Raw genomic sequence first — 25,929 nt, forward strand, 5'->3', positions numbered from 1 at the left:
TCTCTATAGCGTTGGAGCATCATCTTTAGCCTTCTGGCCCAATATATCTGATAGACACATTTATGAGGCAGGAACTACTGAAGCTTTGCTTACCCTGTCTTTTATTCCTTCTCAAGTCTCTGATAGGGCTGAAGACCAAACAGGTTAGTTTCACAATTAAGCTTAGTTGTTTAGGGGTTAAGATGTTTTTAGGTCTAGATAGATGTTTTAAGTTGATAGAGATGAGATATGATAGATATTGATTCAGAATTTTAGACTCACCAAGATAGGAATATGTTTTCTTTCTAGGCTGCCAAATACAAATAGCCAAAACACTATGAATGTAACATCAATACAATTCCTGATTGTTTCATGGTTCTTCTTGCTCTATGTAGTTTATTTTATATATGTATAATAATATAAAGTATATGCAAAAATATTAACTAAAAAACCCACAAGATATTTATAAAACAATGACTAATTGCTTTGAATAAATAGAAATATAAACTGAAAAAAAAAGCAAGAACCACAAGAAGCATAGCCGGTGGTGTGTTCTCTATCTACCATGTCAAAGCTCATTCAAGCCTCCGGCTGAACAAATCTATCTTCCTTAGTATTGTCAAACTACTGAGATGACTCCACAGCTTGAGACTCCCTGTCTTGAAAGGGACAGTAGTACAGACAGAATTTTCCTTTTCAGTATTCTATCTAGAAACAAAAATCCACGAAGTATTAAAAAACAACTTCAGGGCAACATTCATAAATCATGTGTTAGACCACAAGCTCAAGAGCCTCGCCTGCCTTGGTCTCCTTGGTGCTAGGACTAAAGACTTGCTCTTCCATGCCCTGCAGCTGTGTCCATTTTTGATAATGACAGAAAAGCAAAGCACATCGCTGTCTCATCTAAGCATGTTTATTCTGAACTGTGACACAGATTCAAAGATCTGTGACTGTCACAATACTTAGGACAGACTCCCCCACACACATCTGCACACCACCCCTGCCTGCCATCACTGGTTCCAATTCAGTGAATCCCTGCAGAATGTATAGATATAGCTCAAACACCCATGATGTGCCTCTTTGAGTCATGACAAGAAGAAGAGATACAACCCAAAGATAACTTCAAGGCTTTATTGGTCAGTCATGCCATCTCATATGCTTATCCACTAATCTGAAGAAAGATCGGTACCCTAAGAGAAAGGGAAACATGAAATCAATAAATTCCGTTAGTCCCCCTACTTGACTTACTAGATCTAAGCCTGGTTGCCACATCAATTTTCTCGGCATGAAAGGAAGCTTCAAGATGAACAATGTGTCCCCAAACACTAATTATTGTGGTCATTTCTCCCCATGTGTGTGTTACCTTTGCTTTGGGGGGATACCAAGTTCTGATTCCAAAACTCCTCAGACCTAGTTCAAGTTGTTTTATAAATTACCAAAATTTTACATCATTTTGGTTTTAATGTGCTTCATAGACACTATCCTAGTCTAGATTAAGTAAAGGCCTACCTGTAGTCTACCTATTACAAAGTTTTGGCAGTGGAGTCATATTTAAAAACATGGGTAACTTCCATCTAATTTACCGTCCTTGTGAACATAGGCCATTCAGCTGATAGGCAAAGCATGGAGTATAGGATTGTTACTTAATAAACTAATGAAAACATGTTATCAAATCTAATTAAATTAACTTTAAACAGCTTACTAATTCAGTCGCTTAAGCCACTTTCATTCATTTTAATTAAGTACCATTAATCACTGAGACTATTTAAATAAGATACTTCCAGTAAGTTTATCTTGCGTTTGTAAGTATATATTATATAGGTTTTTGCTACTAATATAAGCTTCTTGGGGAAGAAGATTAGATTTTTTAAAAAAGATAATATTACTACCAATATTTAACAGAAAAGTCATATTGTAATAACTTAAGTGTTAAATTAATTAAATGTCATGGAACTTTAAAAAGCTGAGTGTAGGGCTGGGGATGGCTGAGCAGTTAAGAGCACTTGTTGCTCTCATTGAGGACTGGGGTTCAATTCCCAGCCTCCACCTGGTGTCTCACAACCATCCTTAACTTATTTCAGAGAACCAAATGCCCTCGTGTGACCCTTGAGGCACGCAACACGCATGGGATGCTCACAATACACATGCAGGCAAAACACTCACGTGTAAAGTGAATAAATCTATTTTTCTAATTAAAACCAAAAAACCAAAACCAACAAAACAAAACAAAAACAAAATCCAGGTTGCCTTCTTAGCTTTTATCCAAGTAAAGGGAGACATTTGGCTCCTTGAGCCCATCACCCACTGCTGACAAACATCTCTTTTATAACCAACACCTCAGCACCTGGCTTCATGCAGATACTAATGATTTCAATGATTACAATCAGGGCAAGGATAAAAACCATGTTGGCTCTATTGTCAGCAAACTCAAGGATTACTTTATTCCCTTTTTTTCACCTTTATGTTTTAATATATATCATAGCATAAATTACTTATTTGATACAAACTGCTTAGAAAAGATAACAACCACCTTACATGTATTTTTTTAAAAACCAAAACATAAGATAATATCAGAACTATTTTCAAATAAATTTCTTAGCCAACCTAATAAAGTCAATTACATCACTTTGCAAACAAATTAAAACCACTTAAACAAAATTTCTTCTTTAACTGCACAGTCCAATGAATACTCTTCCCACTCCGAAGCTCACTGGTGCTCTGAACAACAGCTAAACTGACTGACTTGAAATTTTTCTTCTAGTCTTTCCCCACTGAAACATGAATAAATGATCCTAAAAAGGCTTAGCGTTAGCGGGAGAGGAAAGAGTTGAAATGAGAAAATACATATAATGTAAAAAAAAAAACAAAAAACAAAAAAACCAACAACAAACAAACCAATGTTTTGACCTCAGGTAGCAGAAATATCGTGCCTAAAGCTATGATTTCATTTTCAGGTCCTTAAATCTAAATGTCATATTACAATCCTCTGACTTCCACCAAAAAATGTTATATATCGTCCCAAACATTTGACAGTATTGAGAAATTCCAATGACCAGTTAACATATGCCAGTCCTAGAGTAATCTGATTCTGCATTAAATAGGAATTAAAGAGAGGGTTGGGGGTAGAGGGGTGGCATAGCCAAACAACTAAACTTTTATCATATTTTCTGAACAACTAATTAAAAACAAACACTCTAGGTCATGTACTTTTTAAGTGTAAGTGCAGGTTTGGAAATAATTAAAATGTTACCTTTGCCAAGTAATTCCCAATGTATCCTCACTGGTACTGGGGTATAAATGCCTGCCGTTTTGATTCATGGTCCAGTCACAAATCCTCAGCTGTCAATTGAAACCTAGCAGTCAGATATGGATCGAGCAGTACTGCAGTTTTTAGTATTTAAATGAACACATGCAAACTAGAACTGAACATGGCATTACGCTTACTTTCCCAAGAGGCAACGTAAAGAAAACAAACAAATTAAACGAAACAAAACAAACAAACAAAACAAAACAAAAATCTTACTCTATAAAGCAAAATTTGCAGACTTTCCCTTAGAAAAAAAGTTATTGCAATATGCTTCTCCATTAATTAAAGCATAGAGAGAAACAAGTGCTTAGAACGTAACAATTAGCCAGCATTAGAGTAGAAATTGAGCTGAAATAAAAGAAAACGTTAATAATGTTCAATAGAGAGATTATTTTAGAAAGGAAATAAAAAAAATGCTGCTTTTATTTTCTATCCGACATACCAAATCATCTGTGCAGAGTAAAATAATCAATATCTGTAAAGCATGCAGTTTGCAAAACAGAAGACATGCAGTTTAGAGGAAAGAGTTCATCCTAACAGGTAGAGAGGCTGGGAGGCCTCTGGGTTTCATGTCAATAACTGCATTTTACCTTAAGTGGCGTTGCTAGGGAAGAGTTTAAAAAAAAAAAAAAAGAGCTTGAGTTTTCTGTAAAACTCAGAGTTGTGGCATTGGAAATGCTTGCCTGCACTTGAAGAAAGTGGAGAAAGCCGCTAGACAGGGCCTGAGACAAATTCTCCCAGATGCTTACATCCGGTCTACCCTTCCCAGTGCTTCCCAGTAACCCTATCCAGTACTGTTTGGTTAACAGCTGCCCTACAGTGCTAGCAGATTTATTGAAAAGACATACTGCTTATTTTTATGCTTAAGGAAGTAAACTTATCTGCCATTGCAGGGAGGAGGGGGGGACACACTAAAAAATCGTGGTTTTTAACCTTTGGATAGTCAGGCTATAAATAACTGCATCTCCTATAGAAAAGAGGCTGCCTTAACTGAAGCTGGCTTGCCCCTCTTCCGTGAGGGTTTCTAGATGGTGACTGTAGCCAAAAGCCTTTAAACTCGGGACCAGTTGCCTTAACTCTGTGCTGAAATCGCGGTCTCCTCCCATCAGACTCCAGTGTCTGGACAGCCTAAGAGAAACCCTGAGGATAGCTCTTGTTCTGAGCATGCAATCTACAATTTCAAAGGTGCGTTGAAATGACTTCAGTGTTTAAAGTAAAAATAGTTTTATGAAGACCTGGAAAAAGTCCCCTCAGGTAGACAGAGGGGGAGAGGAACAGAGTGCTCGATGCTATAAAGAAGTCATAACAGAAAATAAATGGAACGAAAAGTAGGTATCCTGGAAACATGCCACAGTTCGCACAAAGGAGAAAAGTATATACTTATGTTTAAACAGATGACATATTTCTGCTGTTGCAAAGAAGAAAATGTGTTTAGTCTATACTGTGTGCGAAGCAGCACTGCAAGATTTGTTTTTAAGGAGACAGGACTGGGAGCGAGGTGGACACATAAGACCTCATTATGTAGTTCAGTCTGTCCCTGGACGTGCTGTCCTCAGCCTCCTGAGGACCGGGTGCACAGGTCTATCCAGTGGTGCAGGGTTTGGGTTGTTTTCTGGCTTGTTGTTGTTGTTTTGTTGTTGTTTTGTTTTGTTTTGAGTTCTCTGAGTGGGCCTTCTAAACAGAATCAACGTGCTAGGCCACAGTGTTTATCTTTAGAAATAAGTGGAACGCATTTCAAACTATGAGCCTTAAAAGAAAAGAACTTGACTCATATAAGGTCACCTTGGGAGCCACCCACTGACCCATTTTCACCAGAGAATGCCAGTTTTGAGTGCGGTCAGCTTGTGAAGAAACAAGTGGTCTACTCAGGCACAGTGCAACCAATTCTTCTAGTGGCTAGCTACAGTGGAGTTTCCAGGGGAACCTACTTTCTCTGGAGGCTGGTAATTCTGCCCAAACCTTAAGATTCCATGGGCTAGCTCGGACAAGGCTGAGCCACTACGGTCTTTCTGGTAGGATGTTTCTGTAAACTGGCTACTTACTTACATGCAGGCTGCTTTTTTCTCTAACCACTCCTAAAATTTTCAAGTGGTCAATCTTTGACTTCATCCTGAACATTTAAAGTCAACATATATTTTTTGCTTTTCTTTCCTACATACACTTTCAAAGAGGCTAAACCAAACTATTTCTATTTATCACCAATATATATATATATATGCATATATGTACATAGTTATATGTTTTCTATTTATCACTAGTTATATATATGCATACATGTACACATTTGTTTTCTATTTATCACTAATATATATGCATACATGTACACAGTTAGACGTCTTAAAGTTATTTTTTCTCAAAAACAGAAAAAAAATGCTTAAACATATACAAACTTATCAAAGATTGTATTTAATGATAATTTAATGCTAAAGAAATTGGCAAGACACTAATTATATTGAATGAATTTTCATTCATTAACTAAAATTTCAAAATATAATTTGAATGTATTTATTTATATTATGGGCCAGCAATGCATATACTTTCAAAACATCTAAGGAGACAAATCTTTGTGCCAGCTTGGTATATTATTGCTCACTTGAGCCAAGTTGAGTAAGAGCATTTCTCTCTCACTCTTTTTTTAATTATCTTTTTTATTAACTGTCTTTCAACTAATAAACTATCCAATAAAGTAAAAATTTAAAGAGTGTAGGTAAGAGAAACAGTTAAATAACTAAAATAAAAATCAGCTATTAATCAGCAAAGATTTCACCAACAGGAATGTCTACACAAATCAGGCTATTTAAGTAGCTTATTTAGCCAAGACACTCTTTGACCAAGCAAATTCAGGACAGATTTTTAATACTGAAAGACTCAAACTAAATGCATGTAAGCTTCTTTAGGATAACATATGAAATAGTTCATTATGATAATTCAAGATGCTAAACACAATTTCACTTTAAATAGATTTTAAATAATAGGTAACAACCATTTTTAGATTTAGGGTAGTGACAGTCTATCCCAATGGTTTTCAAATTATGGCTCATGGCCCCTTTGGTGGTTACAAGACCCTTTCAAATGGACTGCATGTCAGGTCTCCTGCACATCAGATAGTTAGATTACAATTCATAACAGCTGCAAAACTATAGTTATAAAGTAGCAAAGAAATAATTTTATGGTTGGGGTCACCACAACATGAGGAACAGTATTAAAGGGTCACAGCATTAGGAAGGTTGAGAATCAATGGTCGAGTTATTATTCTAAGAAAATTGACAATTCAGTTGTCAATTATGTCTAATGAAATTTTGAAATTGGATTTTGATTTTGGTTTGATTTGGTTTTGGTTTTTCGAGACAGTGTTTCTCTGTGTAGTTTTGGCTGTCCTGGATTTGCTTTGTAGACCAGGCTGGCCTCGAACCCACAGACATCTGCCTGCTTCTGCCTCCCAGACTGGTACATAAACATATACCTTTCATCTCAGTCACATTTTTGTAAGTTTAAAACTTCTGTGTGATTTTCCAAGTATTTTACTTTATAAAACAAGATGTGATCTCCTCTCCCATAGGAGAATAAAAGACCACATGCAAGTGAGCTTAGAAACTCACCCTGTTAGTGTCTGTGTAGAGAAAGGGCCCATTCTGATTTTTTTGATACTCTGAAAGTCAGAGTTAATAATATGTATATCTGTACAAAACACAGTCACATACCGTTTTAATTATTTAACTTATATGTACCTACAAAAATAAAAGACTGTCTATAAAAGCAAGAGGTACCAGTATTCCAAAAAGAAACAGGAAGTGAAAGAAATAGGATTTCCCCCCAAAAGTGATGTGTATAGGGATCAGATAAAAACTACTGCAAAGTATTTAGAAAGAGGTGAAGATGAAAACTTCCCTGGATACACTCTTAGGCTGGAGTTCCTCCTTTTGAAGGGGATTTTGGCCCCGGGTTTGATCCCTGGTCCCCAGGACCACATAAAACCAAGTATGGTGCTGCATGCTTACAATTCCAGCAATTGGGAAGTGGAGGCAGGAGGATCAGAAGTTCTAGTTCATCTGCTATTACATAGTCCAGAGCCCGGTAGGAATCTCAACTGCTTACTTAATTAAAATGAAAAATCAGCATACGAAGAAACAAGTCAATGGATATACCTGAGGTACTATACTCGGATAAGTATGTTAAGAGGCTGATAGCCATGCAGAATTAATATGACCTTAAATTCAAGTTTGTATACTGAGATGAAGGCTCTTTATTGTTATACATAGGGACTTTAGTTATTAAATTCATAGCAACTTGGAGAAAAGTAAAAGCAAAAAGGAAATGACCAGCTTTGCCGGATTCAGTGACAAGACAATGCACAGCCAGCCCTCCATGGTGACAAGAGCTCCCAACGGAACCAAGAAGCCATCAGAGGTAAACTGAGTTACCAAAACAAGAAAATTCCCCTCTTCATTTTACTTTAGGTTTACGAGACCCTCAAGGGAATACCTTGAATTGTATGTTTCATGTTCTCTTTGAGTTCCCCCATTTCTCCTGATGGTTCAAGGTAACAGATTGGGGGAGGGGGCTGATGGAGGAGTGTTAAAAGACCATCACTTGAATGTTCATGTGTTCCACGTATTGGTTGGATGGGTAAAGTTTTCTTCTATTACTGTTAACTAATTGCTATGGAGCATCTAGAATGAGCTGTGAGTGGATGCTGTAGAGCATTAATGAACAGGGAAAATGGTCACAATGAAACCATCAAGAAGAAAAGTCAAGACCGCCCTGGTAGCTTAAAGTCACTCCTGTCAATCTCTGAAGCCATGCTTCTTGATACTTAATAGAATGAAGTTAAATGGTTATAAATAATCCATGAACTTCATCAAAGTCACTGACTATAAGTCATAGCTTAAAAGTTGAAAAATAAAGGGTCCTTTCCTTTTGATGGAAGTTATTCGTGCCTATGAAACTCAAAGTATCTAAGAATGCTAGAGGTATGCAACCCTTTCCTCTCTCAAGGCTTGTCCAAAGTTCAGACACACTTGTTCCAACCACAAGGCAAAGACCAAAGTCCTGACTCCTAAACCTTGGTTCTCACCTCACTCCACCATCCCTGTCACTGACCCCACTCCACCATCCCTGTCATGTTCCCATTCCATCATGCCTGCCACTCTCCCCACTCACTATGCCTGGCATGTCCCCACTCTACCAAACCCATCACTGTCCCAACTCCACCATGCCTGTCACTGTCCCCACTGGCTGCATCCACCGTGCCTGCCACTGTTTCTTGCCTACCCTGAGCTTCATGTGCAGCTCAAATTGTTGTAAATATCATCTTTAGAATTTTCCCACTGAGAGCGTCTTTCAAGAAAGAAGATAATTAATTTCCCTTTGTGTTTTTGTTGATTGAAATTTAAGGCTGCATTAAACATAATTTTATTTTGACATTAATTTGAATACTATGCAGAGAGCCCTGTCTTTGATAACCAGAAAAAGCAATTAAAGGAATTAATAATAAAAGCCAGAAAGGTGATGGAAGAATTCTTGCTTTCAATTTCAAATCTAGCCCCAAAGTTAAACATTTGCATAGCCATTAGTTTAACTAAAACTTCCTTTAGATATGTTTCCTTTTCAGCAGGCATATGTGAAAAGTTACCTCTTACCACTTACACACCTACCCAGAAGTCATGTGGTAGGCTTTTGCGTCATGCTGTCAATTATGATAACAGCCACAATAGGAATGGCCGGAGTGTTGATAGCCTGTTTCCTGACCCCACTGAGAAGCCTGCTGATAATCCACTTGTGTCCCTTTTCAATTGCTTGCTTCTAATGACTGATTTTTCAATCGTTTTTATGTTCCAAGCTTTGGCTTTGTCATTTGCCAGAACAAATATTATAAGAGGATTTCACTTCATGTCTTAGTTTTAAAAAGAAGAAGAAGAAGAAATCTTAGAGAGGCAATTTCTTAAAAGCTATTTTGTGTAACAGAAATCTTTAGTGTAATGAAAAGTACTTTCAAATTCTACCCGGAAAACTGCGGAAAATATTTCAGCCTAACTAGTTGATAATTGAACTTGAAATAACAGTTTGCCCAGTCACACAGGGCAATGGAACTGCTAAAGCTCAAGGGCCAATGTAACCCACGCAGTAAGTGACAAGGCACTCAGCCAGCAGCTCTAGTCACAGGTAGCAATGCAGTCAGGACATCCTTTTGAGACTAAGAGCAAGCCTCATTTCTTATAATCAGGAGCTTACTTGACTTAATTGTTTCACTTAAGGAAGGTAAAAGCAACTTCCTATTCATTAAAACCACAATCTCCAGTCAACTCAGGATCAACATGTAATTTGCTGGCTGGTTAGTATGATGTGGTCTCTTCTGGGTATCTGGCGGGGTCTCTTAGGACGGTGTGATGTGGTCTCTGATGCCTCTATGGTGGGGTATCTTATGGCCACACAGGAAGTTTCTTAGCTGCAAACTTTTAGCTCCAATTGACAATAAAGTTTGTCAAATGCCCTGGTATTTATGTGTATTACTAAAGGTTCTCTTGTGAAAGCAACCTTCCACTGAACTGTAATTGATGGTAATAAACTAGATTACTTAAATTACTAAGTTTCCTATGATGGTGAATTAGCAAATCGAGAAGCTTAGCACATAAAGAACTGGTATTAATTTAACTGAGTCTTCTCATAATAGTCACCTACATTAAAATTGTTAGGCTGGACTTTAAAATAATTTCTAATCCTTCTAAGCAAAATCTAACAGGATGACTCCTGTTTCCTCAAGAAGATAAAGTTTGGGGGACAGTGTTGTGTCACTGTCAAGAGGAGGGAATGTGTGCAGGGTGCAAGCAAGGTAGAAAACAGGAAAAGAAGGGCTGTATCACTCTGGACTTCTACACAGGGAAGCCAGGGAAGGTGCCCTCCCTCACCTTCTCTGAGGTGCTCCAAACCAAGACAAGGCCTTTGGCAGTAGAGAGCAGAGCCCAGTTTGCTAAAGTGAGACACCAGAGTTCTAGCCACGGCACCATCCTCCAACAGAAAAGTTAAAGCAGAATGAAGCTCTGGTTGAAATAGTTCTGGTTTGGAGAGTTCTCCCACACCAGTGGCAAAAGCAGCAAGTCAGCCAATGATCCCAAAGGCAGATGATCAGCAGCCGGCCTTGAACAGAGCCCAAGGCAGTGTCTTGCTGTAAAGGCAAGTCCTGATCGGCTTTCCAGCTGAGGCTTATACTCTGAAGGGAGGGCTGCCGTTAATGACAAGTTAGCACCTGCTTTAAGTGAACTGCTCTCAAATACTTTCCACAATTACGTGACTTTATTTGTTAAGTTCAAATGAGATATCATATTTATATGATCGGTGAAATGCCAGCATCAGAAGAAAAAAAAAAATAAACAAAACAGCTGATATATCAAGGCTATTAGGAACTGGCATTAATCAGAAATAATCACTGTAAAAAGGAGTTGGCAGATGTATAACTACTAATAAAAATGTGTATCAAGCAACTAAGCATAAAAGCATGTGCTTCACTATTGAAATTTGCCAATACGAACACACTTTAATATTTTCATTTCAATTTAAACGTCAGTGTGACCATGTGTTAGAAACAACTATAGCGAAAGCCCTTCTGCAATGTCATGTTGTGGGAAGGTTATTAGGAGACAGCCAAAAATATCCAATAGTCTTAAATTTATTGTTAGCTTTAATTTATGTAAGCTATATTAATTTCTTTTCTAAGGGAAAAATAGCATGCAACAATACACATCAATACTTTTCATAAGCCGAAAGGATAAATCTCTACAAAGCAACCCACATGAACTGAAGAATGTACCTGATGACAATATTTATTTTTAAGAGGTCATGTATATTAAAGGTTATGGGGAACATTTAAAAGAGCTCCCTCGGACAAAAGCCATTGCCTTTCTAATTCTGAATTTCTCCTAGCTAATATCAAGTGATTGATCACTTTTATTTCATGTACCCCTTGATTTTCCTTTGCATCCATCACTGAGTACTTTAAACCAAATGCATTTAGGAGCTGCCCTTAGGAGAGCGGGCTCTTTTAAATCTTCCTAAAGTAATGAGAGGACACAGTAAATCAATCTCATTTCTGCCAGAGGAAGAATAACCTTTACTGAAGTCATTTAAACTATTTCGCCCTCTCCGTTCCTGTGCAGGGAATATACAGCTTCATCATTACTGTTCTTAGTTTGAGAGAATACAGATAATAGATTTTAACTGGTGCTTCGATTAAGTGATATGCTTACGTCATGTGATAAACATTTATGCTGTTTCTTTATGTTTCAAGCTCATGCTTCATTGTGTATTTGGCAAAGTAGGTTTCTTCAAATCAAAATTCCATTATATAGGAGATAGAAAAATTATCTATCTTTTCAGTATTTACAAATTGTAACTGTGGAGCATATGGCTTTTTGCTTTCAAGAATTAACAGATACCATATATTAATAAATAGTCACCACATTTGAATTTTGATAATATATTCACATTGGAAGTGGTCTTTATTCAACACTGACCACTCACACAACAAGTGTCCATCTTTATTGGAACGTCTGTTGGATACATTCCTCAAATTAAGAGGTTCCCAGACTTCTGCCCACACTGAGTTCCACGTTCTCAGTGTGCTGAGCTTTCTTGATGCAGCTTTAGACAATGTTTAAGGAGGTTTGGTATGAATAAACTTTTTGATTGTCATTACAGGAGACTCTGACATTAAACTTAATTGATACAAACTAAACTGCCCTGGGCTAGGGCAAAGAGAGAGGACAATTGCTTCTAAATGCATGGGATTGATTATAATATTCTAAATGTGTTTGGGGCTAAAGGTTAAATAATGGAGGCATGGTTTTTGAATTAAAAATTAACTGGAAATTAGAGATGTGTCATAAAGAATAACAGCAAGTCCCATGACAAAAATATTTCTGAAAAAAAAAGTATAATGAGTTAAAAAACAAATTTCCAAAGCCTATAAATCCTGCATATGTTTAAAAAAAACCACAATGAACACATGCATGTGTTAAATAGAACTGTAGTACTTAGAACGTATTCATATTATAGCAATTTTGGAGGTGAAAAAAGTAGCATTCCAGAGAATTATGTTGAAAAGCTATTGGCTAGCAAAGCCACTAATTATTATTTGGTATTTCCATAACTATATACAGATGTCTTCAGTCAGTTCTCTTGTGTTCTGTTTTGTTATTTTAACCTTGCAAAATGTCAAGTATCATGGATGAGCTATCCTCTCTAAGGTTCTCTCTGAACTCTGCATGTGGTGACCTTTCCCATACACAGTCTATCACGTTGGCCTGTAAAAGGGAAGGCCTGGAGAACAATAAGAGAAAAACAGACAGGCCATTCTAGAACTGAGTCATTGGGCACAAGTTAACCGTGCTTGCTTGGTACATATATAAACCACATAAAAAGCACAGACAACTTACAATCGAAGAGCAAGGTGTTTATTCCTGGCTCTATCTTATGCACTGTGGCCTACTTTTTTTTTTTCCTTCTGTAATGTTTTCCATACTGTTCATTTCAAACTGCCCTGATATCCAAACTTGAGAGTAGTGAACACATGCCTCATAAAATAGACTTCAATTTTGAAGAGTTTAGAAGTCTTTCTGTGACCCTATAACTAGAATCCTGGGATTTCGGTTGGTGTGGTACATGCATTTAACTGTGGCTAATTTGTTTATAAGCTACCATTAATCCTGGCTGTAGTTTTTCACAGTTTGGGTAAACACTTCATTTGCATTAAATTTACAGCATTAATGAGATGTGAAATTTAAAATGCTACTTGAAACATAAATGATGTAAGAAGGCAGAATCACCTCCCCCCCCCCCCCCCCCCCCCCGCAAAATAAGTGTTTTATCTCATCTGAAATCAGTGAAGCAATTTAAACTATTAGAGTAGGAATAAAATGTCCCCCGTGAGCTCAGCTTTACAATGCATCCTCCTCCTGAACTAAAGTGCTTAGGAAGGGTGAAACATCTGGAGAGAAGAAAATTGCTTCAAACACACATTATGTACTGACTCAAGGCAGCTCTCAACTGGTTTTCCATGTCAGCCCTTGAAAGCCACATAGGCTAGCAAGTCCTCAGTGTCCAGTGAGGCAGAACAATACTGAGTGGCTGGAATGCCAACAGTTCTGTGGATGCTGTCGTTATGTGCTAGGAAGACAGAAGAGGATGTGAGCGAGTTTCAGAAACTCCAGATAGGTGAGAAGCAAAGGATAAATGAGAAAAAAAAATTTGGAAAACAAAACGATCAATTTTGGTCTCAGAAGCCCCGTGAGCCCCATCCTGAGTCCAGATCTGAGAGCATGGAGAAAAGCACCGAAGCAAAGCGTGGCTACCCCATTCCACCTGGGTGAAACGTGCCCACCTGTTGCTGATGCAGGAAGGATGGGTCTCTTGGGCTTAGTCCCACATATCGATTGGCTTGAGATGTGCCTGAGGCTGTGTAGGCTGATTAAGGAAGAACAAAAACAAAGATAAAAATTGTGAACTGTCAGAATGAACATCCTGTCCATGTATAAGAAACCCAGAGAAGTGTGATTTACTACCAAAAAGTGTCTCTTCTGTTTCTCTTCTCTTTCATCTGAGTGAGTAGCAAGTAATGGAAAAGAAATGGTAATTGGATTCAAATCAACTAACCGCCCCCCTCGTAAAAAAATTGATGCAGTAAGCCCTGACCTACCCTTTGGTGTGGGTGTCTCGCAGTGTGTGTTGTAGCTACAGTGCTTTCTAGAGGCCGAGGCCTGGCTATAATGGAGTCTCTTTCTCCGTAGACACTCTTTTCACCTATGTCTAATGGGACAGTGCATGATGTCTGCCTGTGACTCTAAGTGTAAAAGTGACAGGGATTGTCAGGGAAAATGACAGCTTTTAACGACAGGGTTGAGCAGACGTGCTTAATGAGTACGAGATGAAAAAAATGTTTTATTTAATGTGTAACTTTTTAAAAAATCCCCCACTAATACTTTCTAAACGAGGAGCCCAGTTGGATTATATTACATAGAATGGCTTAGGTCCATCTTTTATTTAATATGAGGAACGTCGCCAAGTATGGTGGAAAAAAATTTGACCAAAAAAAAAAAAAAAAAAAGAAGAAAGAATTCTTCATTTTCTATAAGTATAAAATAACTATCACTTGCTTGTGATTGGCCAGGAGGGAGCTGGTGGCACTTTTACATATTTGGTCACAGGTAGAGTAGATGCAGGGGGACTGTTGTTTACACTGCTGTAGTGTAGTTGACTTTTTAAAAAAACAGGTGCTTTTCTGAACTTCCCACAGAAACAGTCTCCTTTCTAAGCCTACCTTTTACAAGGAAAAGAAGGATTAAGCCTACTGCTCCGTCTCGGATTAAACAGAAAAACTGAGTATGTACCACGTGTTACACTAGGAGGTCTGAAAGGTTTAAAACCATTATATTAATTAGGAATTCAGACACTGACTTTTAAAAGGCTGGCTCTTAAAAATCAATATACTAACTCTCCATGTTCACCTAAAAATGCATCATTTGAACTTTGACACTTTTAGGTCAAGTTTTAAAAACACTGAAGATTCTTGTGTTAGTAATCACTGCTAAATAAGGGGCAACGGCAAGTGTGGCCATCAGCAACCAGGGCTTCCCACTCTTCACCTGGCCGTGAGAGTTCAACACAAAGGCTGAGCGGTGATAGAGGAGCCTTACCCTTACAGTGTGAACACTATATCTAGGCCCGTTTGTGGGGGTCCCTACCACCACAATCATAAGCACAGACTTTCTACGTCTCTCTGTTTAGTTTTACTGATGTATAAATTCTACATTCAGGTTCCGTTATCAGCAGGATTACGCAGTATATTTATTTTTCATAGGAGTGAAAAGGCTACCTTTATATAAGCTAGCTAGTCCTTTTGAATATTTCAGAAATTTTACTAGTCAAATGAGATCTCCTTCTGAACAGCCTCTGCATGAGTAGATAAGCAATTCATCATCAAACAGAGTGAAGGCACACCTGTGAAAGGGCTGTGGCAATCTGGGCTGGAGCCTCTCCTAATTTTAGATGTATGGGTGTCAGCATAAAAGTAAGCACCACAAGTTCCTGGAACTTTGGTTTTGATCACTTGTCCTGAGCTAGTCTTTTGACGACTTTTTAAAATCATGGGTTTTGTTTGTTTGTTTGTTTGTTTGTTTTTATGTGCTTTTATTTAAATTGTTGTCTTGGCTCAGAGATGTTGTGATGGTAACTGTGAAAACACACATATAGTGTCTTCGTGGTTGTAATATACACAGAAAACACTTAAGAGAAAAGTCTCATATCCATCTTTGCATTCAGGGAAACGCTTCCTAGGGTGGGACTCTGCCAGTGAGATGACTACCAAGCATCACTGATTAGTGACCTGCATTCGGAGCCTGTCTGGACTCACTAGTTTGTAGGGCTCGTGAGCTATGATAAATGAGGGTAGAGCATTCCCTGTGCACCTGAGGGGGTTTAATTCTTTCTTGGAGAGTTTCTTTGCAGGTTTTAGAGGCCATTAAAAAAAAAAAAAGAATGTTTTTCCAGAAGCTGACAGAGAAGACAGAAAGAGAGGGTTAGAGCCAATGGTGTCTCTGATGGTGTATTTCTACAAGGGAGTTTCCATAGCACAAGGATTTCCTTGCTCCATGAAACAAAAATATATATCACTGGACTATTGGACTATAAGACACACATCATGGTGATGGAGCATGCTAGTGCCTCCCAGATGAAAGCTCACCATTTGCAAATCTATTTGTAGCAGCTCCCTCTAAGAAGGGGGTAGTTTGGGTGGACTCAGTTGAATATGGACTCCTTATATAATTCCAAATATTCTACATGATGAAGTTGAGGAATCGTTTGCTTACTGATGATGTGTGCTACATAAAGATACTGTCTAAGTCTGACATTTACAATGTGTGCTATGTAAGGACTCTGCCTAAGTCTGACAGTTATAGTGCTATGGCCATGCCAAGAAGCATAATATCTTATTGTAATGTGATAGCCAAAATAACAACCAAAAATTTTAAAGAAAATGTTGTAGACAATGAAAGTGTAGGTACCTTATATATTCTTAATCCTATGTTTCAGTGTCCTTGTCTGCAGGGCATAATGTGTGACTGCTTCTCACAGTGACATAACCTACAGTAAGGTAACCATGCAAGTATCTTGCAGAGGCACTGATTCTATTCACTTGGGGAAGGGGCTTGGTTTCTAGAAATGCTCCAATAAGTAATAATTACCTAATCTTTTTTTTTTTTTGGTGATGTAAGACCCTTGTATACTCTGTGTGTTATCAGTGGAATTTCAATGTCTACCTTGAACAAGCAGGCATGGGCTATTACTTTTGTTATGGCTGTTTACTCAAAAAGGAAAAAAAAAGCATGCATCTCACTTGTCAAATATGATGCCTTGATGGAAATTTGATAAGAGAGAGCATGTGACAGCCGGGCCACATTCATACCTGCTAGCTCCACTTAAATGAGAAATCTCCATCTGGTCAGGTAGCCAGAAACTTCCCTGTGTTGTCCACCTTGGATCATGTATCCAATGGTGTCTTTGATGGACATTTCTCATTTCCTACAGAAATACTTACTGGTTGCTGTAGGTGAAGCTGCCTCACCTTCAGTGGATGTAGTGATGGGTTTAGTATCTGTCATGGTCAGGGTCACAGGTCGCACTGCACTGGGATGGGGAGAGGGTGCCAAGACAGGCGTGAAATGGCCAGGCACTTTCCCTACTACTTGAGCACTGCTGTTAGGCTACAAAACAAAAACAGAATGCCAGGTGAAGCGATCCAAAAGGCAGTCATTCTTGCCCAACAACTCCACTCAGTACACGTATACGGATTCTGCACAAGGTGGAGAGCCTCCACGCAGGTCCTCTCAAGTTCGCGCTGGGAGCCAACCAATGGTTAGCAGTAAGAAGCAGCAGCAACAGTATTTAAAGCAAGGCTTTGCTCATCAATGCACTTTGTACAGGTGGCTTCCTCTTTACAACACCCCTAAGAGTCCAGTTGACCTGACTCTCTTATGTAGGAGGGTAGAAAATCTACACGGAGAGTGAGACTCAGCAAAATCTAAAATGGAATTCCTTACTCAATTCTCTATGGTAAGAACCTATATTCACTCTAGGTTACGTCTCAGTACGACATTTTCCTACTGAATGATGGTGCCATTGACATAAGGGACACAAGAATGTCAAGAACAGGAACATGGGCAACACTATTTAGTTTCCTTCATTTATAGTCAACAATCCATTCTTCTTCATATAAGACTGTAGCTCTCCCTCTCTCGCACACTGCTAATGCAGACACAGGTATGAGGCAATTTAGATCTAGGGTGCCCAGTCTACTTTTAGTGGTTTACTGAGACAAGCATAGAGAATGAGATCTGAGGCATCTAAGATTTCAGATGCACATGAAGCCGTAAAATGTGGAAGTCAGTCAGACATGCTGAGGAATAAAACATCTCCAAAGCAAACGACTATGACGCACTGAAGTGGGCACGAGGACAGTCAACACACTGCTCTTCTGTTGCTCTTCCATTGTTGAACATGAAGAGTTGCCTAGATGTTCGTGAGATTTAGTAAAGAAAATCTCCTGTCCAGTTTCAGAAAGATGATGTTATTACTTGAATTTTTAGCCGCTCAATTGAAGAACAGTTGCTATGATAGGAGACAAAGCACTAAGGATACATTATTTGATGAAAGCTTGGTATATATTATCCCATATAGAGAATGCTATTTATACTCATTAAGCAATTCTCCACTGTGTGTATTTCTAACAATTTGCTAGGAAGTATTCTCCACAAATATATGGTCATTATAATCTAAACTTTCCAAAGCAATCAATAAAACAATGTCTATCTATTTCTTTCTTTCTTTCTTTCTTTCTTTCTATCTATCTATCTATCTATCTATCTATCTATCTATCTAATAACTGGCTAATTCTTTACAGAAAGATTGATAGCACTTAAATATTTTTGACTTAGTGGTATGGATTGAGTCTTTGTGTGGGTTACAGAGGATCTACTTCCTCTATTCTATTTTTTTAAAAATTGACTTTGACTATCCTGACAATTCATCCTGTATATAAGTATTTAACTTTATGTTAGGAAAATAAACTGGAGTTTTCCTCTATGGAAACCTATGCTACAATTATATCTTTACGGCAATTTTATTCAAAATATTCCCCTGAATAGCATGACTGTCTTGCTCTAATTGGGGCAGCAGTAATGGAATTAATCTCCAAATTGCTGGGGTGGGGGCAATGCATCCAGATCAGCATGGTGTTGGACAGGCTGGGAAGCAGCTGCTTGCTGACCACAGGGCTTGGAGACAAGTGCCCACTACCCCTCTCCAGCACTGTGAAGGCACAGAGCAACAGTTCTACCCTGAAAGGCAAATGCTTTGAGTTTGGAATGAAACATCAAAGCAGTTATACTGCTCCTTAAAGAAAAAAAGAAAGAAGAAAAAAAAAAAACCAGAAACAAAGAAAAATTTCTGCCATTCACTATGAAGATCCATTTTTCATTCTAGATCAGTGTTAGTTTGCTTCTTAGAATAGACATTATCCATTTCTGGCGATGAGAACACTGGAAATGACTGCTTTGTGTATGTCCTTGCAGAGAAGAAACCTCGCCTTTTTGCACTGGTGGTACAGCTAACGGCAAAGTGTTTCTGCACAGTGTTCACCAAAACAGTCCACACCAACCTGGTGACAGGAGTCAAATGGCAAGCATCTCAGTGCCATGTCACCACTGAACATAAGCTTGTACAGTGTACACTTTGTCTATAGGGGCTGAAGGACTATGACCAGACAGGGGTTCTTCCATTCAAAAGGACAAAGAAGAGTGACTAAGTTCATGCAGACTGTTCTAAAAACTCCAGGGTCAGAGGAAGTTTCACTTTTCAGTTTCCCTCAAGTTTACACACATGAAGCTACATTCTGAAGCATCTGCCTTTTAAGCAGCTGTTGGATAGAGACAGGGGTGTCTCGTCTGAGGATGAAGGGCACTAGCTGTAGTGGGCTACCCTACTGTGATGTTTCTTTCGGTATTACAACTCTGAAGAATTTTATTTTAGTTCTTGGCTCTCAGCTGAGATGGGGGTGAGATGCACCTCTAGAAGCTGGACCGTTACTTTGAAAACATACAGGAAAAACCAAGACAAGAGAGGCAGATTATCACCTAATATGCACTCTTAACTTATAAAGAAATTGAATATATGTAAAACAAGCACTGAATAATTAAAGAAATGCGTAACACTAAGGGCCTGATTTTAATTTGCATAATTTTCCCCCTAACAGTGCCTAATTAAGACATCAGTTTAAAAAAAAATCCAATGGAACTCTAAGATTTTCCACACTGAATTAACGTTAAGGACTTTTAATGGATGTCTTAATTAGACTTTGTTATTCATGGAAATTCTACACAAATTAAAATCAGACCTCATGTGCACTGTTCCCAGCTGAGTCTAGGAAAATACTATATGGAACAGAGACTTTTGAATCCATACTCTGAGAGTAAATTTTATTTCTAAACTGGCATCCCAAGATCTCACCCCATCCTTAACTGTCTTTAGTCTCATCACTAGAACACCATTTTCTAAAGCACAAATAGATGTTTAACTCCCAAACAGTAATATTAAGTTTTGTATATTGGTTACTGAAACCAAAAGCAAACATAACCTTCTAAGCCACACAAGGGGTACAGTATTTTATGTTTAAAATAAATCATCTAAAAAGAATTCATTTAACAAGTTAGTACAAAAGGTTCCCCCTGACCTTTATAATTGACACACATATACTATGTACTCTAAGTTTAGTAAACTTAACAGTTGTATCATAAAATGTTGTATAGATTTCCCTCAAAGTTGCTAGAAGTGAACAGGGTTTTTTGAGATAAAACAGGAAACCCACTACTAGACCATAAGATCAAAATTACACCAGAGACCTAGGTACTGTAACTACTAACAGACTCATTATTGGCACAAAGACCTTCTAGCTGACTATGCAAAAATCTTCCTGGGAAAAACCCCTATAGAGTGACCTCTCACCAGAGGAAACTATACATCTGGAGAGAGAAATGCACAGGAGTTGCTATACTTACACAATGACTTCCTAAAACCACTATGTGATGTTGAGAGAGAGAGACAGAGAGAGAGAGAGACAGACAGACAGACAGACAGACAAAGACAGAAAGCTAGAAATGCCACTCATTACTAAATATATGTCATGTCTCTGCAAAGAGTCAAGGAGTCATCAAAGGCTGCTGAAATGTTTTCATTACCAAAGCTGTTTTTAATGCCGAATACCTGGCGTATAAATACAGCTGTAAGTTCTTTTGTGAGTGTTTACTTTAGCACATACCTTGCCCCCTCCTGAAATAAGCACTTTGTCTCTCTGTCAGACCAGGTACTCCATAGGTGTGAACTCCAGCCCAAGAGGTTTTTGGCAATGAACATTCTGCGCAAACTTTCTTTCAATCAATGAAAATCCAAAAACATTAAACCCAAAACGTATTCACAAATGTATCCCTTTGGGGTTAACACACTTCCTACCTGTCATACTGACACCTTTAAATTAAAAAAGAAAAACTTATTGAGTCACCAAGAAGCTTTCTGGAGACAGATTGCAAGGCTTGATGTTCCAGCAGACATACTGTCTGACTGACTTCACGCTTAACAGTGAGACCTGCCCCGCGTCCCTTAGGCTCTAGGTATGATATTTTCTCTTATGTTTACCTGGCTGGTTTGAGGACTGGATGGGTCGTAAGAAGGTACGTAATTCTTCAGAGTATCCTGAGGATTCAGGTGGGGAGGATATCTGATTGTTGGATGAGAGAAGTAGCTTGATGGGGCTGGAGGAAGGATAGCTTGCGTTGGAAACGGCAACGGCGAGGGTGGAGGTGGAGTTCGAGTTGAGATGACTACAGAACACACAAAAACAAGGACTGGCTAGTCAGTGCATGGCCTTCTTGCTTCATTTACTCCTAAGGCTATAAAACTGCAGACCGCTCACTCACTCATTCCCACTTAAGTAAACTGCCTTTCACTTTGGCTTTTTTTTTTTTTTTTTTCTCAATGCTGGCTCTGCTAAGGACCTATAGACATCAACTCCATCCTACATAACAAACCCATCTTTCTTTCCAGATCCATGAGCAAAAATGAAAAAAAAAAAGTTCTTGTACAGATTATGGTAGTACTTGAATAAGTTACTTTCCATTCAGAATACATTCTTTATTCCTTGATTACAGTCTTTGTCTCCCCAAATCAGACCAAGTTATAGTATTAATTAGAGAAAAGAGACCTACAAGTTTTCCCCTACAACTCAAAATAGAAATATAATTCAACCTAGTTGACAGTTGTTTAAAATGAAAGTCAACAATTAACAGCCCCAAATGTCAGGCCATGAATAATGATCTGCTCCCTAAGTAAATACTCCTGAAGATCAGCACGTGGGACTGGACTCTTCTCTTTATGAAGATGATTCCTTTCAAAGCCAAAAGATCTTTATCCTATGGCTATTTTTAATCCTGACTCCAGTTGTTACTAGACTGAAGTTCAACAGTATTGCTGAGGTAAGATAAAAATAATAAACTCCACAAAAATGTTAACTTAAATTTATAAAGGTAAACATATGAGTTCGCCAACATATTTTAGAATAATACATTCTACTTGCAGAAGGAATTACCATATAAAATATATGTTATGTGTAATGTTCAATGGTAGCTTTCCACAATAGTATGATCATAATGTTTAGTTTTGAAAAATAATTTTAAAATCTTAAATATGGAAAAAGAAAATTTTAGCTATTATTACTATAGAGTTTCTGGAAATAGTAATATAACTACTAATTAAGACAAAAATATATATGTAAAAATTAAATCTCTACTGCTTTGATATTTTGTCTAAGTCACATGAAAATAAAACTAGTGTTCAATATTTTAGAAAGCAACCCAGCAAACAATGTGAAAACTACATTCTTTCCATGACTACAAGTGAAATTTGTCTGTAATGATCATCTTCAACTTTGTAATTATTTGAAAAGGAGAGAAGGGAGAAGAAAGCTTTAAAAAAGAAATACTGTTATTTCCCTCAAAGAAAACACTCAGGATGTAAAAACTCAGGAGTGCACAGTTCAGAACCACGAACTTAATTTGACAGGTCTGGGAGAACTGGTCCTTAGGACTTGCAGAAGCGTGGCAACAGAATGCACGGCTTCAACCCTTTGCCTATGTAATCCTCCTCCTGGAGGCGTTGAGAAGAACAAGTGGACATTTCTTAAAACAGCCGCTCTGCTGCAGCATTTCTCTAAGATGTACACCCACTTGAAGCATAAAGTAAGGAGATGCAAATGTTTACTGAAAAAGTGGGCATTTTGTAACTTAATGTCTAAGGATGTTTTTGCTTTTGTGTTTTTAAACCAAGGCCAGGACCTCAAGTATGCTTTCTACAGTGAACTATACCCAAAGTCATAAGAAATCTTAATCTCAGCTCATTTTAATTATAGCTTTGTTCACATGTGTACATAAACCCTCATGGCTATATGTTGGCCTCTGGGCTTGAGAACTAATTGGTCTCCCCGGTTCTGAAAAAAAGGCTCTTTTTAAGAGGACAGGGACAACTCAAGTTTGAATTCAAATCTTTGGGTAGTTCAGGAACTACAGTGGTCCTGATAGAAGCAGGTAAGATGTTATATTTCAAAATAAAAGTAAAATTGGCTATTTTATTAATAAAAGCTATTCTAATGCTTTGATAGAAGGCAAATTACACAACACAGATGTTTTCCTTCATTTGAAAAGAAAACATACACTTTTTTTTTTGCATCCATTATTACAAATTCTTCTGAATTGTCTTTCTACCTCTAGTCAGAGTCCTTTCTTTATAGCTCTGTACCAATAACTTTTTTAAAAATGCCACTGCAATTGTGTAACTTCTCTGCTAAAATACTTATAGTTTATTTCCTATTGTTTCCAGAATAGAGATCCAGTGATTTCACAAAGATGTGTGGGTCTTCCTGTGTTTTAGGCCCCATTCCTGGAACACTGGCCATACTAGGATTTGCTGGTCCTTGGCCACATGGCAGTTCCTTGGTGCAGTCACCATGCTATACTGGAACTATTGCTGCCTCTGTTCCAACAGGTATCCTCCTGGCTGGCTGTTCCTTCTCAGGTTAACCCGCTCTTCAAACTTAGACTAGATCATATTTATGTCAGGGATCTAAGCCTCTCCAAGTGTCTGGTCCTTCTGAGAGTATATACTTGGCCAGGGACCCTACAATACCATGGTTCCTTTTTGCCTTGACTGAGGTTCCTACCACAGGTGGTAACCTACTAAATATAAATTGTACATATGACTGGTATTTTAGATATTTAAGTATTTGGCAGAAACCAAAATATAAAGCTTATTGCAGAGGTTTCATGTTTCATTATATAAAAGTACTTCTTAACTATTTAAAAATGTTAGAAGTATAAATTTTTAATCAAGTATCATAATGCAGATGCCATTAAATTAATTAATGTGGGTAAATTACTTGTGGCCAAATATGCAACATCTATAAAATGGTTACTATTTTTTTCTCTTAGCTCAAAAGCCCAAACAATTAATATGAAAATCTTTATACCATTGTAATTTTTATATTCCTATCTCAGTTTCATACATTTTAAGACAAAGCAACAATAAACCTCATGTTTCAACTTATGAGTGGAGATTTTAAAACTAAATTCAGTAGAATAAGGGTCATCTAACTACAAATTAGAAGTAGTAAGAATGTCGTTATAAATATAGTAATATATAAAACTATCAAACCAGTAGTCTATAGGAAACTTAAAAGTAATCAGTACCCAGTATACAGTACTGATTACTAATTGTATGTATGTTTTTAAATTTCAAAGGTTTACAATTATAGTGTTTATGCTCTTAGTGCCTACAGAAAAAAACCCTTAACTCATTATTATCTGTGGAATTCCATCTCTAGCAGAATATACAAAACTAGGGCCAATCTTGGAGTTAAAGTTAAGATAAATATATACCGTTTTTGAAAGTTCTTGCGATTGAAATTTAAAATTTTCAAATGTAAATATTGTTAAAATATCTCATCTTAAATATTTTCTCATAAACTGGTAAGCAAAAAATAGTTTGTCTATTAGCAACCCTCCACATTGGGTGGAGAGGATATAGTCACCATAGCAACGACAACCAACTTCCCCTCCACCCTTAAGTGTTTGGTGTGTGGACAAGAGGCAAGCCTTTCCTCTCCACTTGAAACTCCTCACCACTGTGAGCGACTCCAGGTATTCCGGGATGGTGGTGCTGGGGGAAAGTGCTCAGTCTCGGGGAAGAATCCTGTGGAGACGTAGAGCTAAACAGTGGCTTCTCAGGCTTCTTCATTGTGGTTGGAGAAGACATATCTGCAAAGCAAAGGGGACACGTTCAACCTGCCTGGCCTTCTTAGGCAACGAAGTTCATACCAACATAACAGATCTCGATACGCTAGGATTCTTTTCCTCTCACCCGTTTAGAAAAATCTATACACAAGGTCAAAGACCCAGCCGTGCTAGAGCTGTAAAGTGCCTTTTAGAACCATTCTCTGCTGAAGCTAACCCAAGGTATCATCAAAGAAACCCTGAAGATCCAAAAATGCACGTGCTATATAGACTTGGAGATCTTCTGTAGCCCATTTCTGACTTCTTTGATTTCAATGATTTGGGAGCTATCTTTCAAACTGATGGCAACACTGTGAAAACAAGGGGGTAACCAGGTGCTAGTGTGTGTAAAACAATCTCTGACCTAGTATCTTTTATGAAAAATGTATTTACCTGTTTAGCAAAACCCAAATGAAAATACATTCCTTAACTTGCTAATTCTGCAAATATTTCATCAGGTTCCTCTGTTTTCCCGATAAATATGGATGTTAAGGAAAATAAAAAGTAATGCCTGACTAGGGGCACTCGCTGTTAGTAAAGAGGAAAATGCCATGGAAACATCTGTCACCAGCAGAGAGGAAGTTCATGGGATGAGTCCAGAGACACTGTGGCATTGGCTGTTGCACTCCCAGCCTCTGTGTGCAGGGGTTGTTCTCTGCCTCCCCAGGTTAAGGTAGGCAGCCCCCAGGAAGTGCCAGTTTTAAAAGGTACACGGGATAAGAGGTCTACAGAATAGGTACTCAAAAGTGGCGGGACAACAAAATACTGAACCAGCCCGAGTGATCTATAAAGAAGGAGAATAATCACCTGGAAGGACAGCTGTGAGCAAAGTCTGGCTTTGAAGCACTCACATCTGGATGTTATAGAGGGGCAACCTACGACAAATAGGCAGTGTAGACAGAGCTACTATGTTATAGAGGGGCAACCTACGACAAATAGGCAGTATAGACAGAGCTACTATGTGGCGCTGGGATAGGGACTCATTATGCAGGCCCATTTAAAAAGATACACAATTTATGGTTAATATACGTTCACTTCACAAGTACATATTAGGCGCCTAACTTAGGTCTAATTCATGCCAGAAACAATACCATTTTCTGGGGATATAGCTGTGAGCTGGACTTACTCTCTGCTTCTATAAAACTAAACATCCAGTGAGAAAATAAAAAGCAGTCAAAGGGAAGTGCCAAATACTGTCGATCACGCCGTGACAGAAGTAGTCACGGT

The 25,929-nt window shown here is 38.1% G+C and overlaps 1 protein-coding gene across 7 annotated transcripts in view; it reads right to left on the reverse strand.

Annotated features, from left to right (window-relative positions):
* The window catches only part of Nfib (nuclear factor I B), a 211,011-nt gene that overhangs the window by 12,979 nt on the left and 172,103 nt on the right, over nucleotides 1-25,929 (reverse strand). For 2 of the 7 annotated variants that reach the window (XM_051163738.1, XM_051163729.1), the window contains 5 exons: nucleotides 24,553-24,687; nucleotides 21,020-21,204; nucleotides 16,872-17,037; nucleotides 13,659-13,741; nucleotides 3,230-3,318 (listed from right to left, as the gene is read on the reverse strand). In XM_051163738.1, the coding sequence (XP_051019695.1) occupies nucleotides 3,230-3,318; nucleotides 13,659-13,741; nucleotides 16,872-17,037; nucleotides 21,020-21,204; nucleotides 24,553-24,687 (658 nt within the window). The remainder of the gene's footprint in view (nucleotides 1-3,229; nucleotides 3,319-13,658; nucleotides 13,742-16,871; nucleotides 17,038-21,019; nucleotides 21,205-24,552; nucleotides 24,688-25,929) is intronic. The other 5 variants (XM_051163748.1, XM_051163756.1, XM_051163760.1 and 2 more) reach the window with 5 other exon arrangements.

The sequence above is a fragment of the Acomys russatus genome, chromosome 2 (genome assembly GCF_903995435.1).
Source record: "Acomys russatus chromosome 2, mAcoRus1.1, whole genome shotgun sequence".
In the NCBI taxonomy this organism is placed as follows: domain Eukaryota; kingdom Metazoa; phylum Chordata; class Mammalia; order Rodentia; family Muridae; genus Acomys; species Acomys russatus.